Source organism: Peromyscus eremicus, chromosome 1 (genome assembly GCF_949786415.1).
Source record: "Peromyscus eremicus chromosome 1, PerEre_H2_v1, whole genome shotgun sequence".
Classification (NCBI taxonomy): Eukaryota; Metazoa; Chordata; class Mammalia; order Rodentia; family Cricetidae; genus Peromyscus; species Peromyscus eremicus.
In genome coordinates this window covers 20,393,895-20,411,574 of record NC_081416.1, presented here as the reverse complement: position 1 = coordinate 20,411,574, position 17,680 = coordinate 20,393,895, and the positions used below count along the sequence as shown (strand labels likewise).

General features: G+C 47.3%; 1 protein-coding gene across 2 annotated transcripts in view; it reads left to right on the top strand.

Moving 5' to 3' along the window:
* Window positions 1–17,680, top strand: part of Ubtd1 (ubiquitin domain containing 1) — a 58,552-nt gene that overhangs the window by 4,695 nt on the left and 36,177 nt on the right. Inside the window, exon 1 of one of the 2 annotated variants that reach the window (XM_059258060.1) lies at window positions 8,510–8,604. The exons of the other annotated variant lie outside the window; for it this stretch is intronic. Within the exon in view, the coding sequence (XP_059114043.1) occupies window positions 8,583–8,604 (22 nt within the window). The 5' untranslated portion in view covers window positions 8,510–8,582. Of the gene's footprint in view, window positions 1–8,509; window positions 8,605–17,680 lie in introns of those variants that run through there. 2 annotated transcript variants of the gene reach the window in all.

Genomic DNA, 17,680 nt, shown 5'->3' with positions numbered 1-17,680 from the left:
ATTTTTAAATATGTTTTTTGAGACATAGTCATTAATTTTTCTTACTCTGTAGCCCCCTTTTAAAGGTACCTTTTAGCCAGCCGTGGTAGCACACACCTTTAATCCTAACTTTCAGGAGGCAGAGACAGACAGATCTCTGTGAGTTCGAGGCCAACTGGTCTAAAGAGCAAATTCCAGGACAGCCAGAGTTATGCAGAGAAACCCTGTCTCAAAACAACCAAAAAACAAAACAAAACAGTATTTTTTTTAATTGTCGCTCTGAATGCACCCTGAGTAGGCTCAGGTTCCTTTTCTGTAGGTGTTGGCTCTCCTGGATACTTCCAGGACTACTTGAGGATTTATTCCTGTGGAGGGTACTTTCCACACAGTAGCTCAGGTCGATCAGTATCCTGCCCAGGAACTGGGTGAAGCCGCTGGGTCCCAGCCACGGCAGAGAGAAATTGAGGTGGCAGAGCAGGCCAGTCTGTTGTGGGGCCCCACCCTGTGAGAATGTGGCAGGGCTGAAACCCACATGTCTGACCCTGTGATGTGCCTGGTTCCTCCACTTGCATTCTGTACTCTAAAGCTCACGGGGGAGAGCCCTGAGCCTTGTTTCAGCCTAGCTGGGCTCGGCTCTGTGGGTGCAGGGAGTTTGCTTCTTGTGGGGGCTGTGGCTAGTCTTAAAGGAATAATTGAACAGCTTCTCTATTTGCTCAGTACATATTTACTGAGTGCCAGGCACCTTGCTGGCTATGGACAGGCCTGGTCCTTGGCCACACAGAGCTTACAGTCTTGGGGGGTACAGATAATAATCACACAAGAAAATGACATATGATTACCCATGTGAATCCTGTATGATCGTGCCTATAGTTATGTATGATATATGCTAGTGACTCCCATGTTTATAACATCAGTCCGTCCTTTCCAACTTCAGCCTTGAAGATTTTTCTATTTGTTCTACATCTCTACATTCAAAAGGGTTCTCACATTTACACATCCAAACCAGACTGAGTCCCTACTTCTCTGTTACCGCCTCCCAAGTTGTTCTTGTCTCAGGCATTGGTGATGTCATTCCTCAGTTGTCCACACCCCCAAAACTCTCAAGTTTCCCTGTCTCAGGCTCTATATCCATTTAATCAATAAGTCCTGTTGGCTCTGCCCTCCTTGTGTGCTGACCCCGACTCTCCCACCCAGCTAAGCAAGCCCTCATCACCCTCTCAGCTGACCTTCCCGCTTCCTCCTTTGCCTCCTTTGCCGACTGTTTGGATCACAGCAGCCAGTGATGCTGTGACCCCTAAGTCAGATTTTGTTACTCCCTTGCTCAGCCCTTCTGTGACTCCCCAGCTTGTTCATTGTCCTTGTGGTGGCCTACAAGACACCCATTTACTTTTCCTTAGGCATCTGCTCTCTTCATTTCCTTTCCCAGAGCCTTGAAATCTGCAATGGCCCCATCCTCTCCTTAGACCTCCCAGATCATCCTTTTTGAACACCAGTCCTCTTCCCTTTGATCTTGGCATTATCTGTTTCCCTTCCCTGTTCTGATTTCTTCCATAATCCATACCATCACCTAAGATTGACTGGGCCCCCTTACTCTGTATAGTGCCAAGAGCAATGCCTAACTTAACGCTTAATCATTATTTCTTGGATGAAATTAGTATGTAACAGAGTTAGTGGGATCTGTAGATGATCTAAATGAGCCTGCCTGTGTTAGAGCAGGTATCCTGAGGAAGGGACTTGGTCTACAACCTCAGAGTGGCCTAGGACCAGTATGCCCCTTACTAAGGATAAGCCTTCTAGTACCTGAGGTGTGATTCCCAGTGGGAGCCTCATACTGGCAGATAGGAGCGCTTCTTAGAGCAGAGCCCCTGTAGGGTCCTAACCAGCCAGGAGCACTCTTGTTTGATGTGTAGGCTCACCTGGTGTTCGAAGTCCTTAACTCAGGGCAGGGAAGAGGCGGCCCAATAGAATGTGAGGCAGGAAGTTAAGTAATGTGGATTGCAGACCTCTTCACCATTGATTTGTTAGAGCATTTTTAGAATCATAGAATTTCAGAGCTGAAAAGAAACCTAGAGATTTCTTTAACCTCCTTTTTCTTGTCCAGCTGTTAAAAAGGAGAACAAAGGTGTGTCTGCTTCCTGCCTGGTTCACAGAAATATGGTGCAACTTGTATCAAAACTGCCTGGGCTCTGTCAGGTATCGATTGTGTTGAGGTCAGGAAGCATGAAGTAGTCAAGGTCAGATGTATTCAAAAAGGAGGGAGCATTTAGTCTCTTGCTACGCTCATAATTAGTTTTGTAGGGTAGGTCATTTGTTTCGTGCTTGGTTGACCCTCTCTTTCTGTATAGATGTTTATCCTAAGCTGTACACATATATGGATGTCCGTATGTGACAATGCTTCTAGTTCATTGCCACAAGAGTTAGGAGGACGAAGTGAGCGAAATAATTTTAAATTCTGTTTGTGGCTACATGGTCTCAATCCAGGCTTTCATCTGGCATTGGTGGGAAATGAGGCTTTGGTTCTCTTCTCTATTCTAGTTGTTTGTATGGCTTTGGGTAAGCCTCTTGATCTCTTTAAGCCTCAGTTTCCCCGTTAGTGTAATAGAGAGACTGTCTCTCTGTTGATCTCTGACAGAGCTTGTAAGACTGGCGTGACACCCAGGTTGAAAAAGAGGCTTTGTGAACTTCAAAGGTTTCTACTCAAAGTTAGAGGATTTTTACAAAGACAGACATATCCAGTGATTTTGTTTCCCCTGTTAGATCACTGAAGCTTACTCTTCTTAAGGTGCAAAACTATAATAGACCTAGTTAAAACCTAGTTTTGGATGAGAATCACTGAAATGATTGAGCTTCTCCTTGAGCAAGGTAGATAGAGAACATATTGTAACTTTGGGTTGTTGAAGTACACCTTGTGTAGAGAACATATTGTAACTTTGGGTTGTTGAAGTACTCCTTGTGTGTGTAAAGCAGCCGCTTAGTGGGCGTGGGGATCACAACAGGCCTCAGAAGCTTTAGATTAGAAAGAAGAGAGTTCTGGGTGGGAGAAGAGTGATGGGCAGAAGGAAAGTCAAGCCATCCTGCCTGGTTAGTTCCTGAGCCTCTGAGAATGTGAGCTCTAGGCTCTAGGGCTGAGGACTCCAACCCCCCCGTGGCTCCACTGCGGAGCTGTTTCCACCTGTGACCCTTGCTCAGTCTTCTTCCTGGAAATTAGTGGTCCCTTTCCCCCTTTCCAATAAAAACAAAACCAAAACAAGCAACCTAGTTAAGATGGGCCACTCAGGAAGTGGAGGCACATGAATCAGGAGTTCAGGGTCAGTTTAGGCTACATAGCAAGTCTGAGGCCAGCCTGGGTTAACAAAACAAAACAAGCAAACAAAACTCCTATAGCTAACCATACACAAATATAAAATGTCCTTTAGTTTTTTGTTTGGTTTTTGAGACAAGGTTTCTCTGTGTAGCTTTGAGTTTTTCCTGGAACTCACTCTGTAGACCAGGCTGGCCTCGAACTCACAGAGATCTGCCTGCCTCTGCCTCTGCCTCCCGAGTGCTGGGATTAAAGGCGTGTGCCACCACTGCCCGGCCTGTCCTTTAGTTTTTAATGGTACTAAGGACGACATCCAGGACCTTACACAGTCAGGCAAGTGCTCGGCCCTCAGCTACCCTGCCTTGGTTTTTAGAGGTGGTCTCACTCAGTAGCTCAGACTGGGCTGGCCATGAACTCATGTCTGTTCATTGCCTTGCCCAGGCCTTCTTAGTGTTGGGATTACAGGAGCGTGGTACCATGCCTGACTAGCATATTTTCAGTATTCATATTGTATCATGTGTCAGAGTGCCTTTTCACAAAGAGGACTAATACCTCATTGGCCTGCTGTTTTGCTTATGTGTCTTTAAAATACCCAAACTAATGGTTTATCATGTAGTGGACATTTTTAGTGGGCTCAGATGCCCCTCCAGTGTCCCAGGGACACAGACAGCAGAGCTTCTTAGGTCTAGAGAAAGGGCAGTAGATTCAAACTTGAAGCCTGAGGGGTATTCCAGAGGGTACAATGCATGGGCTTACGTGTAGGCCAACCTCTCTTCTGGTCAGTCAGAATCTGGCTTGCTTCTGGGTTTCTAACTCCATGGCCAGCAGTTGGGGTAGATACATTTCTGTGTTCTGATAATCCAGCTGGCTTCTTACTAACGGGTCATCTTACTCAGGCCTAGAGAGCCACTTGTCTGCTCCTTTTGCAGACAAGAGAGGTGGGTAGACCTGTGGTTCCCATGGGGGAAGGTAGGCTGTGTCCCATGGCTTTGGCTACTTGGCAAGCTGCTTGGCCACCCAAGGCCATACATGCCCCTACCCCCTTCTAGGATAGCATCTCCCGTACTTTCAACGTGTTCAGGAGGGAGACTTGAGCCTTGTGTGCATCACACTTGTGCCATCCTCAACCCTGTTTTTTTAATGGCCCTCAGGACAGCCCATCAGGAAAGGGGCTGGATCCTCTACAGTACTGTGTCTGTGTGGGGCTGACAGCGGTGGAATGGCTCATGTGTTCCTGTTTCTTCTGAGAGCCTTGTTCTAGGAGCCTAGAGTGAATTGTGTGTTTTTTCCAGAGCCTAAGCCTGGGTCCTGCCTGAGAGTCAGCAAGGAGTGTGCACCTGACTGGTGAGCCCAGAGGCTGTAAGTTTGTTGTTTTTGAGGACCCAGAGATTCAGCTGGCAGGAGGTCCTCTGGGGCACACCATGTTCCTGGAGCATCAGGTGCAGGATCCAGGTGAATCCTCACAACCAAAGGCTGCCATTATCGTCCTGTAAAGAGGTAAAGAAGCAGTCCCCGGGAGAGAGCCTTGCTGTCTAAGGCCACCCAGCTCTTTGCAGCACCTCAGTGAAACCTCAGTGAAAATCTGCAGTGTCAGAGCTCAGACTCCTGGACACCACTGTCTCGTTGAGTAGGAGAAAAAGAACCACTTTTGTGGTTTCTGGTTTTAATGTTATTTTTAAATTCTTGAGACAGAGCTTTAATCTAGCTCAAAGTGGCCTCAAACTCATTAGGTAGCCCAGGGTAGGCTGGAAGTTGTAGTCTTCCAGCCTCTAGTTTATGTTACCAATCATGGGGATCTATCACTAGGGAAGCAGAGGCAATAGGATGGCTCATGAATATGAAGCCATCCTAGTCTACATGAGTTCCAGACCAGTCGGGGATACATGTTGAGATCCTATCTCAACAAAACAAAACAGAAACAAAAGTAGTTTGTTTCTTTGCTGCTGTTTGTTGTTGGTGACTTTTTTTTTGAGACAGGATTTCTCTGTCTAGCCCTGGCTGTCCTAGAACTCCCTCTGTAGACCAGGCTGGCCTCAAACTCAGAGAACTGCCTGCCTCTGCCTCCTGAGTACTAGGATCAAAGGTGTGCACCACTACACTTATCTCCAGGTGTCTTGCTAAGACCCTTCACAGGCCTTATCTCATTTTGTCTTTTATTTTACCTGTGGGAACAGTTTTCTCTGTTGATACGATGGCCAGGAAGGCAAAGTAGTTGATGGTGGTCACAGTACTGAGAAGAGGCAGCAACAGAATCCAGCCTGAGGCCTTGAACTCTTTTTGTTTGTTTTTGTTTTTTGAGATCGCATTTTCTGTATACCCCTGACTGTACTGATACTCGATCATTAGACCAGGCTGGCCACGAACTCAAAAATCCTCTTGCTTTTATCTCCCAAGTGCTGGTATTAAAGGTGTGTACCACGACTGCCTGGCAAGGCCCTGAACTCTTAATTTCGTGCCCACAGAGCATGTGTGTTGCTGTAGCCCTAACCAGCCCATGGGAAGTGGCCAGGCTGACAGCTGTGAGGTCTATACAACTCCATGATGGAGAGCCTCCCCCCAGTCCCCACCCCCATTGCTCATTCTACCTTGTCTAGTTTCCTGGCCCCAGACCATACCTTCACAGGCAGAAAAGCCCAGCCATCATCCTCTTGGCACATAGTAGGTACTTGATAGATGTGCCAGGACTGTTGTTTGAGGGCTTAATGCTGGAGGCAATGGAATCCCAGCCAAGATCCTGATCCTAAAGAGAAAAACACCAGGAGAATGCAAATGCTCTTACTTCCTCCGCCTTCTCCCAGAGTGAACCCCCACTTTCCAACTCCCAGGTGCCAGGGACTTGAAGAAAGGAGTTGCCCACGCTTTGCAGCCTTTGAATTATTCTCCTACTCCCAAGGGAAAAGAAGCAAGAGAGAGTCACATTAGCAAAGTGCTTGCAGAATCAGGCGTCACTCTTTGTGATTAGTAAGATGAATGATCCCTTGCTTTGCTCAGCATTTTGTAGTTTTCAAAGTGCTTTCTCAACCACTCTGTACTGTTTGATCCCCACAGCCTTCCTGATAGGTGGGCTGGGCAGGAATCACTTTTCTCCTTGCAGGCACTGAGACTTGATAAGGGTCCTAAACTGTCCCAGATTTTTTTTTTTAATGTGTATGGCTGTTTTGCCTGCATGCATGTCTGTATACTGGTGTTCAGGGAGGCCAGAAGAAGGTGTTAATGACTGTGAGCTGTCATGTGGGTGCTGGGAATTGAACCTGGGACCTCTGGAAGAGCAGCCAGTGCTCTTAACTGCTGAGCTATCTCTCGAGCCCCTCCACTGCTTTCTTACTGTGTGAAAACCTCAGGGCAGAGCTTCAGTTTCTGCATCAGTAAAGTGGGGACCAGAGTAGCTATTTAGAGTACGCAGGGGTTAAGTGTGATAATGAGTGGGAGGGATCAGCTAAGTGCCCACGTCCATTTTAGAGAATGGTGCTGGATTTTTACTGAAGATAACCAAGGTAGTGCCCTGGGTTCCTCTGAGTCTTGTCTTTCTTCCCCAGTGTTGAGAGGAAGCAGAGGTAGCTCACCCTCTAACCTGGGAAGTCTGCTGGCGGTCACCCTCTGATCCTGCCTGCAATCGAGTGTACAGTAGGACTGACCATGAGTTGCCTTTGATTCACGAACGCTGGAGTTCTTTATAGGAAGATTGTGAGATAGTTTTCTTTTGGTGACAGGAAACTATGGTAAATATTTTATTAATTTGGTATCTATTTGTATTATCCCAGATCCTCTAGCTCATTAGCTATGTAATCTTCGTCAAGTTAATTTGAATTTTTTTGGCTCTCAGTTTGTTCATCTGTAAGATGGAGAAGCAGTACCTACTTCAAAGGATTGTAACGAGGATTAAATGAGCTACTCTGGGTAAAGAATTATGCCCAGGGCACAATTAAACATACAGTAATGTTAGTTGTTATTTACTGTTTCTTCTGTGCTTGGCAGCTGTCTTCCATCTACCCCTCCCCCAGTTAAGATAAGCAACTGATGTTCAAATGCCAGACCTGATTCCTCAGTTATTCCTTGGGTTAGCTACCATTCTTTTTAATTCCATTTATTCAGGAAGACAAATTGTAAGCAAGTTGCCAGACAGTGATGTTATTATGGAGATAGCCTTGAATCCAGCTTCAGTTTTTGAAATGTGAATCATTCACAAAAACTTGAGAACTTCAACTCTCATTAGTAGCAAATCATTGGCAGTGCTCCCAGCTGGCCTCTCTCGCTGATGATTTCAGCGGCAGCCGGTGGCTGTTGTAGGCTCTCTCCAAACAGGCTTAGACATTTCTTGCTCAGTAGGTCAAAGCTGGGGAGTGCACTCAGTTTGCTGGGGCTCCCTCTAGTTTGACTGAACTAGAGTCTCTGAGACTCTTTGGGGGTTTCCTTCCTGGAGCTTTGTGTACTTGTCTGATGCAGGTCAGCTTCGATCGCCCCTCTGACCTCTCAGGTGTTTATGATGTCCTTTGTCACCAGAACCACTTTCCACACCTGATAAGCAGCACCTTACTTAGGCTCCAATCCTGTTGGTTTACATGTAATAAGCATTTACACCTGTCTTATAGAGCCCCCCTCTCCCCCAAAAAACCAGGCAAGTGTTTCTTCACTGTAGGGGAGAGGCTTTGTGGTATTAACTACTGTGTGAGAAATGGAAGGGGGTTCACATAGTGAGAAATGGAAGAACTTGGACTCCAGACCACTCTTTCTGACGCTCTCAGCCTTGGGTTCCCTCTCTGCCCTCCCTGCTTACCTCCCATTTCAGCAGAGGGCTCACTGGTCTCTAAACAGGTATAGCTGGTTTCCTGACATCATTGCCACTTGTGACTAACACTACCCTGCTTCTGCCAGTGCTTGTGCTGTGCCTGCTGAAGGTTCCAGAAAGTACCTTTATAACAGCGTTCCTGAGTCTGTCCCCCACTGCCACTGCAGGAGCATCTGGGGCAGGCCACACTCACCCTCTGTGATATGGGATAGCACACACAATGTTAGTGTTTTGTTTTTCCTAGTAAAAGCACCCTGTTCTCGCCTAGTAGACTCACACACTGTTTTATTTCCCAAGCCCTGCCCCCAAGCTGTAGGAATCCTTGTCATTGAAGTCAGTACAATTGATTAAACTTCTACCATACTTATGGTAAGTCCCTTCCCAAGTGTTAACATTCAGTCTTCAGTTTTCTCATTGATCTTGCAGTATTGGCCCCGTCACTTCCACTTTAATGAAGTCCTAACAGATGAGGAAACCAAGACTTTGGAGGACCAGGATTGAGCCACGGCTGGGTGCATGTTAGACACGCACTCTACTAGTGAGTTACATCCTTGGCTGCTGTGTGGGAGCTGTACCTAACCAGCCTGGCTAAACTGCTTCTCTATGAACTACCTTGCCAGAAGTGAGGGGTACATAACATAAAGGGTTAGCTCCAATTCCTCACAGAGCTCTCAGTGTGATAGGCTGAATAATACTGAGTTTCTGTGACTGGTTTTTCAAAATCACTTTTCTCCTGCCCACACCTACCCCTCCAGGCACATCCATAGTTCACAGTGCCAAGATGCCAAAGGGACCTAGGAGGCAGTGCCCGAGGGAGCCCACAGTGCTCTGCACAGCCAGTTTATGCCCCAGGCCAACTTCTGTTTATTCTCTGTCCTCTGAACTCTCCTGCCTGCTCCACAGAACCCAGAGCTCATCTGAGTCTGGCTCTCTGTGATATTCCTGGAATAACCTGGTCCAGGTCCAGTTGCTGAGGAGATTGGAGATATGATTTGGCTTGAAACTTATTGCTCCTGTGAATTTTTACATGGTCCAACAGAATCCTTTAAACATTTCCTCTTATTCACCCTGTTATTTGGGGTCTCTCCCAAAGACAGGATGGACTAGCCTTTGGAGTCAATAGGCAAAAGGACAGCCTCATTCTCTGGAGAATGCCTGTAACCTGAAGCTGACCCTTCCTATTGAAGCTGAGCTCAGCTTTGTCCTCCTGTTGAAGGTGCTGGGTGGGAGAGGCAGGCCTAGGTGGCCAGTCCTTGACCATCAGACACTTCTTCTCAAGGCCTGGGTGGAGAATTGAGCCAGCTGCAGCTGACAGCACCTTTCCTTTGGCATGAGGACCACGGCCCAGAGACTGCTTCCCAGAAGTAGCTGCAGCCTTAGGCCCCATTCTTCATGTTTCTATCCACCATACTATGCCAGATTGGGTGTAGGTAGATGGGGCGGGGGGCGGGGGGAGTGTTCAGTTATAGAGGTGAAGTGACAGTGAAGTGGACGGGCTTATCCAAATACACCCATCAAGGGGAAAGAGACTGGTATTATGGGGGATTCAGTGAGAATAACTTGGGGGTTCTGAGAATCAAGCTACTGGTCAGTGCAGCTGTGGTATGAACTGGATGTCCTGGTACCTGATAGGAAGTATGGCCCAGCTTCCTGTGTTCTTTGTGTAGTCTGTCCTGCTTCACAAACAGGAGTCCATGGCATACTTGTCCATCACATCACCTGTGATGGCTTATGGACTGCCTCAAGGAGGAAACAAAGGTACAGACCGGGTAACATTTCAACCATAGCAACTGTGTGGACAGGTGTTGAATGACACAGTATAGACAAGTTGAGACAAAGGCAATGTGTGGACAGTTAAGAGTGAGGTGAGGTGGGGAGGTCCCTTAGACTCCGGGTATACGGGAAGGAACTGAGTTGCTCCTTGTGAGGCAGGAGTGGGTAGGGTTAGAGTAGAGCAGAGAGCAGGCATAAAAGGGCAGTTTATAGAAAGGTGGGGATGACTTGAAAAGAGGGTGCATGTGGTAGAAAAACAAGCAAATACCGTTTTCTTTATTGTCAAAGCAAGGTGCTTTCACACAAAAATGTGAATTAAATGCTAGAAGCCCAAAGAAGAAATCTTTGTATTCCCATCACCTGGAGAGTTTACATTCTCCTTTGTTGTTTATCTAGCCCCTACCACCACCGCATACACACATACACACCCCTTTCTCTGCTCTTCTACACCAAGATCTTGCATAGTGATCAGGGTGTTGGGATAAATGGGAAGCCCTGTTGGATTTTGTACAAGGGAAGCATATACATGTAGTGACTTGGGAATCAGCACCTGGCGTTGTGACCAGGCAGGATTGGAGCCTGTCATCCATGGTGGTTTTACCACTTACGGCTTGGGACTTGGGACTGGAGATATGGCTCAGTGATTAACAGCACTTGTACTTGCAGAGGACTGGAATCTTGCAGATTCCCAATACCCACCTACAGCTCTCAGCCATCCGTAACTCCAGTTTCAGTGTCCTCTTCTGACCTCCAAGGACACTAGGCATGAATGTGGTGCACAGATATATGTGTGAGCAAAACAGTCATACACATAAAATAAGTAAATCTTTAAAAAGTTTTAAAGATTTGGGACTCATTTTCATCACTCACGCACCTCATAAGAATATCAGGCTGACACCTCTGATCCTTCAGGGATCAAGGACAAGAATTTCACCAGAATTGTCTGAAATACTTGCTGCTACCTCCTGTTCCCCGCTTCCTGAGGACCCTCCCCATTTGCCACCTACTTTCTCCAGAAGCCCTCCTCTGAACTTACAGAGTTCACTCACAGCCAGTTTGGCCACACCACAGACCTTTCTGCTATGTGAGGTCATTTCAGGGGAGATCTATATATAGCGGAGGACCAGCATCAGGACAACCCCGCATTGTCAGACCGTTTAGCATCACCCTTCCGCTGATGCTGGCAGGGTCACCTCAGACTGAGCTGTCTGGTGGGGGTGTGGCACGATAGGAACAGCCCAGAGCAAGTCTCCTGTGTCCTCCACATAAGGCATGAGTCTCTGTCTTCTTGTCTGAATGATGGAGTTGGTCTGGACCAGGATTCTTAAAACATTTTTAACTACTGCAACCCTTGCAGATGGAGTCACAGGAGCCTCAATAAATACAACCAAATGCTGCTTTGACACTGCTTTGATAGAAGCCAGGGAGAATGGTACCCCAAAGATTATCCTTAGGTCTTCAGGTTCTATAAAGTGCACGTTTTGAAAACTACTAGACAAAATGCTCCTCTAAATGGGTCTTCCAGCCTTAGAACTCTTGGGTCTAGCCTGTGTGTGGTCTCTGGGATTAATGACACATTGACATTGTTCTTAGCTTTGGGCCCTGTTTGAGACTGATGGTCATCCTGGACAAATTAGGGATGTGGTAGAGGGTAGAAATCTCAGGGCAATGTTTTAGGGGTTTGTTTGATTTTGGTTTTTCAAGACAGCGTTTCTCTGTGGAGCCCTGGCTGTCCTGGAACTTGCTCTGTAGACCAGGCTGGCCTTGAACTCAGAGATTCACCTGCCTCTGTCCCCGAGTGCTGGATTAAAGGTGTGCGCCACCACCGCTTGGCAGGGCGGTTGCTTTGTAGTGGGGACATCAGAGAATGGCACAGTTTGCAGCTTCAGTTTGCCCTGCTGGCCTGTACTTTGAAGGCTTGTTATTTCTGACCTGCTCCTGCCTGCCTTTCCTTTTAGTGCTGATTTGCTCCAAAGAAGAGATGAAAATGAGGATGTGATGTATTTTAGGCAAGGAAAGTACATTTAATTTGAGCAGCCTGGGGCTGACTGAGTTCCTCACTTTATGTAGCGTATTTGTGGAGTACAATGGTGCCTTTGGCAGAAATAGGAAAGCCCAAATCTGGGGCCAGTTTTCCTTCATTCAACAAACCTTTGTGGAACACCTGCTTTGTATTCTTGGAAAAGCTTAAAAGGGAGACCCCAGCGATGTTAGGACCCCCCAGATCACGAGTAATGCAAACCTACTGAATCTAGCTTAATTTGGCAAGAAGGACCTACAGGCAGGATTGGTGCCTGGGGAAAGTCCTCTCTGTTGCTCAGCTCTTTGTCGGCTTTTTTCTGTGCTCTCCGGCTGCTTCTGTCCAGGGCTCACGGGTCCTGTGTGTTCCTGCACAGTTCCAGCCATGCTCAGATAGACCGAGGTCTGTCCACTTCAGAGTATGCATTCCTAAAGGGTCAGGTTGAGCCTGCTCAGATCAGGTGCCCACCCTTGGTCTACTGAACTCCAGTCAGGAGATGCAGTCACATAAGACAGAGCAAGTCTGGCATCAGGCACTCCAAACGTTGTGTAGACTGGGGACAGTTCCAGAAAAGGTGAGCTGAGAGCTGCCTGGATCTACAGCTCTGTGCTCCTGCAGGGCTTCATGAGGAATTCTGATCCCGGGAAGGAAACCAAGTGTGCGGGGAACGTGTCATAGCCACACAAGGGGGCAGTGAACAGTTCCCCTGGCAGTGCCTGCTTGCTGCCTGGTAGAAGGCTCGCCCAGCAAGGGCTGTTGGGCCAAAGAGCAGGGCTCCCTGAGCTTTGTGCCCACAGAGTTCTACTGGGCAGCAGGAACCAACCAGGCCATCTCAGGGACGGGAGTGCTCTGAGGCTACTGGTCCCTAGAACAGAGCCTGAAGATAGTCAGGAATGGAGGTAGCTCTGTCTTCGGGGCCTGTGAACATTTCTTTTTTTCTAAACATCTGGTCTTGACTTTCCCCTTGGTAGTCCCTGCCTTCTTACCCATCAACTTGTTTCATGATCTAGCATATCAGTACCAGCACCCTTGGGATCCCAGTGTAGCCAGCCACTGAATCCCTGCAGGGCCTTGGGCAGGGCAGATGTTGAGGAACACATGTCCTCACATCTCCTCCAGTTAGAAGGCTGTGCATGCTAGAGAGTGGAACCTTGCATGAAGGAACAGAGAGAAGGGCTAGGAAGGAGGCCTAAACTAAGCCAGAGCAAGGGTTCAGGGAGGGAGTAGCAGGTATGTGTTGTGAGGAGGGGCAGTGACAGTTAGGCCTGAAGGGTACCGTGACTTCAGAACTAAGGGTCAGAGCTGTGGAACTGAATGGGAGCCACTGGGAAACTGGGGCCAGCTGTATGCTAGGGACCCGGGAGGGCACTTCTGGAGTGGGATGGAAAGGAAGGGATGGGGAAGATGGAGGCCACCTGGAAGAACAGGGTGCTCCAGGCAGAGAGGGATGGGTTGGGACTAAAGTGCAAGGGGTACAGAAGCCCATGGAGACGGTCTAGAGGACCTGGTGATAGGTTAGCTGCAACAGTGGGAGGCCGAGAGGCGTGGGAGCAGATGGTTGGGGACTTGGGGAAGGTTCGGTACGAAGAGGATTGATTGTATGAGTGTGTGCGTGCGTGCGTGCGTGTGTGCGCGTGTGTGTTCACATGCATGTAGTGCTGGAGGTGGAACCAAGGCCCTTCTCTGTGTACTAAGCAAGTGTTCTACCCCTGAGCTATATCTCAAGCCCTGATTGTTTGCTCAAAGGAGCAGGAGCACCACTGGAAAGTTTGTAGTTTCTGCCTTAGGCTGGGGAGAAGGCAATGTCTTCAAAGCAGAAAAGGAAGTTCTGGGGTCAAGGGGGAGACTGCTGGAGATTAGATCTTGCGTCCACCAGCTCTACTTCTTCGGAAGTGTGACCTTGGCCAAGTGGCTCCAGCTTCCTCTTCAAAATAGGAACAATATCTGCCCAGTCCCTCACAGAGTTGGGGGAGAGTCAAAGGTTATGTATGTGACAAAGCTTTGTATGTGGCAAGCCCTATAGGTGTAGGCATCTTTGTAGCATGACCTTTGATGTGATGCTGGTACACAGTGACGCCCAAGGGCCTAAGATGTGACTTGATACTAGCTCCAACCCATACTCCCTTTCAGATGGCATACTGCTGTGTGTCACTTGGGTGTGGTGTGGAGCCCTGGCTGAGTGACCTTTTAGGTTTTCATTTCATCTGACTTCTGTTGGTCTCCCTGACTGCTCACTGTGTGTGTAGTCAGGGCAGGACTGGGTCAGGAGGGAGATGGCTGAGCCCATCTTCCAAGAGAGAAAGGCAGTACAGAAGAACCTGTGGGTAGGCATGCTTACCCTTAATGTCCTGGTGTGAAGCTGCAAGGGCCACTTGATAGCTATGGCCACTCCTCTGTCCATCCATGTTGGTCTCCGTGGCCTGCTCCCCATTAAGAAAACCATAGTGCTCATGTTCCCAAGATACCAGGAAAGGGGAAATGATGAAATGCTGCATCTGGTTTTGCCACCAGCCTAGGCAGAGGACCCAGATAGAGACAGTGAGTTGTGGTAGCGACCAGAATACTGGCTAAAGTCCAGAGCCCATTGAGTCTAGGGAGGTAGAACAGGCTTCAGGACAGGCTGTGGTGTTCTTCCTATCGTGCCCTGCCCTCACCCTCCGGTCTGATTCTTTCTGCCCAGCTCCTCTCTTCTCACCATCCTGCTCTTCCTCTGGATCTCCCGCAGCGTCCTTTAACCCGGCAAGCCTAGCTGTCCCTGCCCCACTGCCTTTGGTGTGTCTTCCTCACCCTAGAGCTTCTTTAGAGAGTCTCTTCAGTTCCCCTCCCAGAGCCTCTGGGAGCGGCCCGCTCTCTCCCACCACAAGCCAGACTTTGAAGTCCCATGCCAGCCCGTTCCCAAACTAGGCCCCTTGGCATATTACTTTTCCTAAAACGCAGCTGCTGTGTGTTCCTGACCTGCCCGGCTGTTCTTGTCCTCAACTAGAGTTGTCACTTGTGACAATAAATAGGAAATGAAAAGCAGAGGGTTGCCAGGTGCCTGTTGACTGTCCTTCCAGCTGCCCAAATTCCTACTGGGAAACAACCTCAGTATTAGACATAATAAAGCTAACACCAGCACTTCCTGTGTTCACGTAGGATTTTTTAGGCAACATTTTACATGTATTATTTTATCTTCATGTAAGCCACTGAGCTAAGTCATCTATTTATCCTCTCACAGGTGAGGGAGACTAAAGTTCAGAGATGTAATGTAATCTCACCAACACCATCAATACGTTGAATCAGACTGGAACCTGTATTGGTCTGACTCCCATGGCCATTCTCCCACCCTTGGTGGTGTCCTTGCCGCCCACTGGAGCAGGAGCGTTAAAGGAGAGCAGAGCAGATCTCTCCAAAGCCCATTTAAACCCTAGTCTCTCCTGTTCCCTAGTTGACTGTCACAAATTGTTGCTAGTGCAGTTGAGGAAACCCCACATTGTCATTATCAGAGCTGAACATTGTGTTCTCCATACCCTGAGCAACCCAGAGAACATTTGGGCGGAGTGGTCTGAGTATTTCTCTTTACTGTAGATTCTCCCACACCAGTGGCCCATTTCACAGTTAGGAAAATGCCTTTCTGAAGCCCTAGACCAGTGGTTCTCATTGTGACCCTTTAATACAGTTCCTCATGTTGTAGGGACCTAAACCATAACATAATTTCATTGTTCCTTTAACTGATTTGGCTACTGTTAAGAATTGTAGTGTAAATATCTGATATGCAGGGTGGTTTTAGGCAACCGCTGTGACAGGTTGAGAACCACTGCCCTAGACCTTTCTTTGATGTTATCTTGACAAAGGGGCTTCTAAAGGAGAAACAGCTGTTGAATCCCTTGACTTTCCTCTGCAGCAATCTTGCAGCTGAAATTCTGGTGCCATCTTGTTCTGACATGTCCACAGTGTGCCCTCTGATGCACGTTCTGTACTTACTTGGGCTACTTCTGCTCTTGGAGGTAGACCCTTTTTGTCTGTCATTGTGACTTGTGACTGTCAATGGGAAGAAAAAAATGGATTGTAATCTCTGGGGACTGTGGCAAATGTGACATTTGAAAAGCATATTCAATATCCTAATCACATTTTAGGTTTTGAAAATATATTGTTTTAAAAAGAGAACTATTGAAAGAGTTTGGGCTGGAGAGATGGCTCAGAGGTTAAGAGCACTGACTGTTCTTCCAGAGGTCCTGAGTTCAATTCCCAGCAACCACATGGTGCCTCACAACCATCTGTAATGAGATTTGGCACCCTCTTCTGTATACATAATAAATAAATAAATCTTAAAAAAAAAAAAAAAAAGAAAGTAGAGTTTGACAAAATCTTGCCTTATACATTACTTCTCAAGTGAAGTATGTGACTAGATATCGGGGTGTGTGTGTGTGTGTGTGTGTGTGTGTGTGTGTGTGTGTGTGTGTGTGTTTAAATCTGCATATTGATCAGAAAGAGAAGTGTGCTCTGAATCTTCACCTTCCATCTCTCTTAGAGCCCTGAAGGGATGTGCTGAAGGTGTTTGGGGATGGCACCCATTTTAGGGGCTCAAGAGAGGATTGAAGCAGTGCAGCACACACTGGCTTGTTAACCATGATCAGGCTACAAAGGGAGACCTTGAAGCTTAGGGGCTAGGAACACAGATTTAGATCAGACTAAAGCACAATTTAAACCCAAAGTGTACTATTTAATGATTGTATTGCTTAGCTTATGTGTTATTGTTTTAGACAAGGTCTTATACTGTGCAGCCCAGGGTGGTCTGGAAAACTGCATAACCCAGGCTGGCCTCGAATTGCAATACTCTTGCCTCAGCCTCCCAAGTTCTGGGATTGTATTAAGATTGGTGGCGCACGCCTTTAATCCCAGCACTCGGGAGGCAGAGCCAGGCGGATCTCTGTGAGTTCGAGGCCAGCCTGGGCTACCAAGTGAGTTCCAGGAAAGGCGCAAAGCTACACAGAGAAACCCTGTCTCGAAAAACAAAAAACAAAAACAAAAACAAAAAAAAAAAAAAAAAGATTATAGTTGGGTGCTATTATGCCCAGCTTGTATTCCTTAACTCTTAATACCTCAGCTCTTTGATATCTTAACCGATGGTGGTTGGCACCGAGCTCATAGCATGGCTGTGAAGGTTAAGTGGAATAATCCCACTGCCTGGCACATAGCTGTACTCAGCCATTTATCTACCCAGACTGTCTTGTCTTCATTGGATCAAATGTCCTGGGGCTCCGGGTGGCTGACCTGTAGCTTTGTGGCTCTTTGCTGTGTGGATGAAGGCATCATCTGCTTCTATCTGAAGCATATACAGATGTTCCTAACTCCCATTGGGGTTGTATTCTGATTTTAAAAAATAAACTCCTAAGTTGAAAATATCATTAAGTCAAATTTTTTTTTTATTTTTTATTTTTTGGTTTTTTTGAGACAAGGTTTCTTTGTATAGCCCTGGCAGTCCTAGGACTTGCTCCCTAGTCTAGGCTGTCCTCAAACTCACAGAGATCCCCCTGCCTCTGCCTCCCAAGCACTGGGACTATAGGTGTGCGCCACCACTGCTGGGCTAAGTAAAAAACTCTTAGCTAAGCCAGGTTTGGGGGTGTTTGTATAGTCCCAGCTTCTCAGAAGGCCTTTAATTCTGGGGGATTGCTTAAACCCAAAGGTTCTAAACCATCCTGTAAAACATAGAGATCCCCATCTCAAATGTATAAATTAGTTATATATTAATCTATTAATATTTATTATATATCTATTGGGTCTCATAACTTGGGGTAGTCCAGCATAAGTATACTCAGAATACTTAACATTAATCTATAGG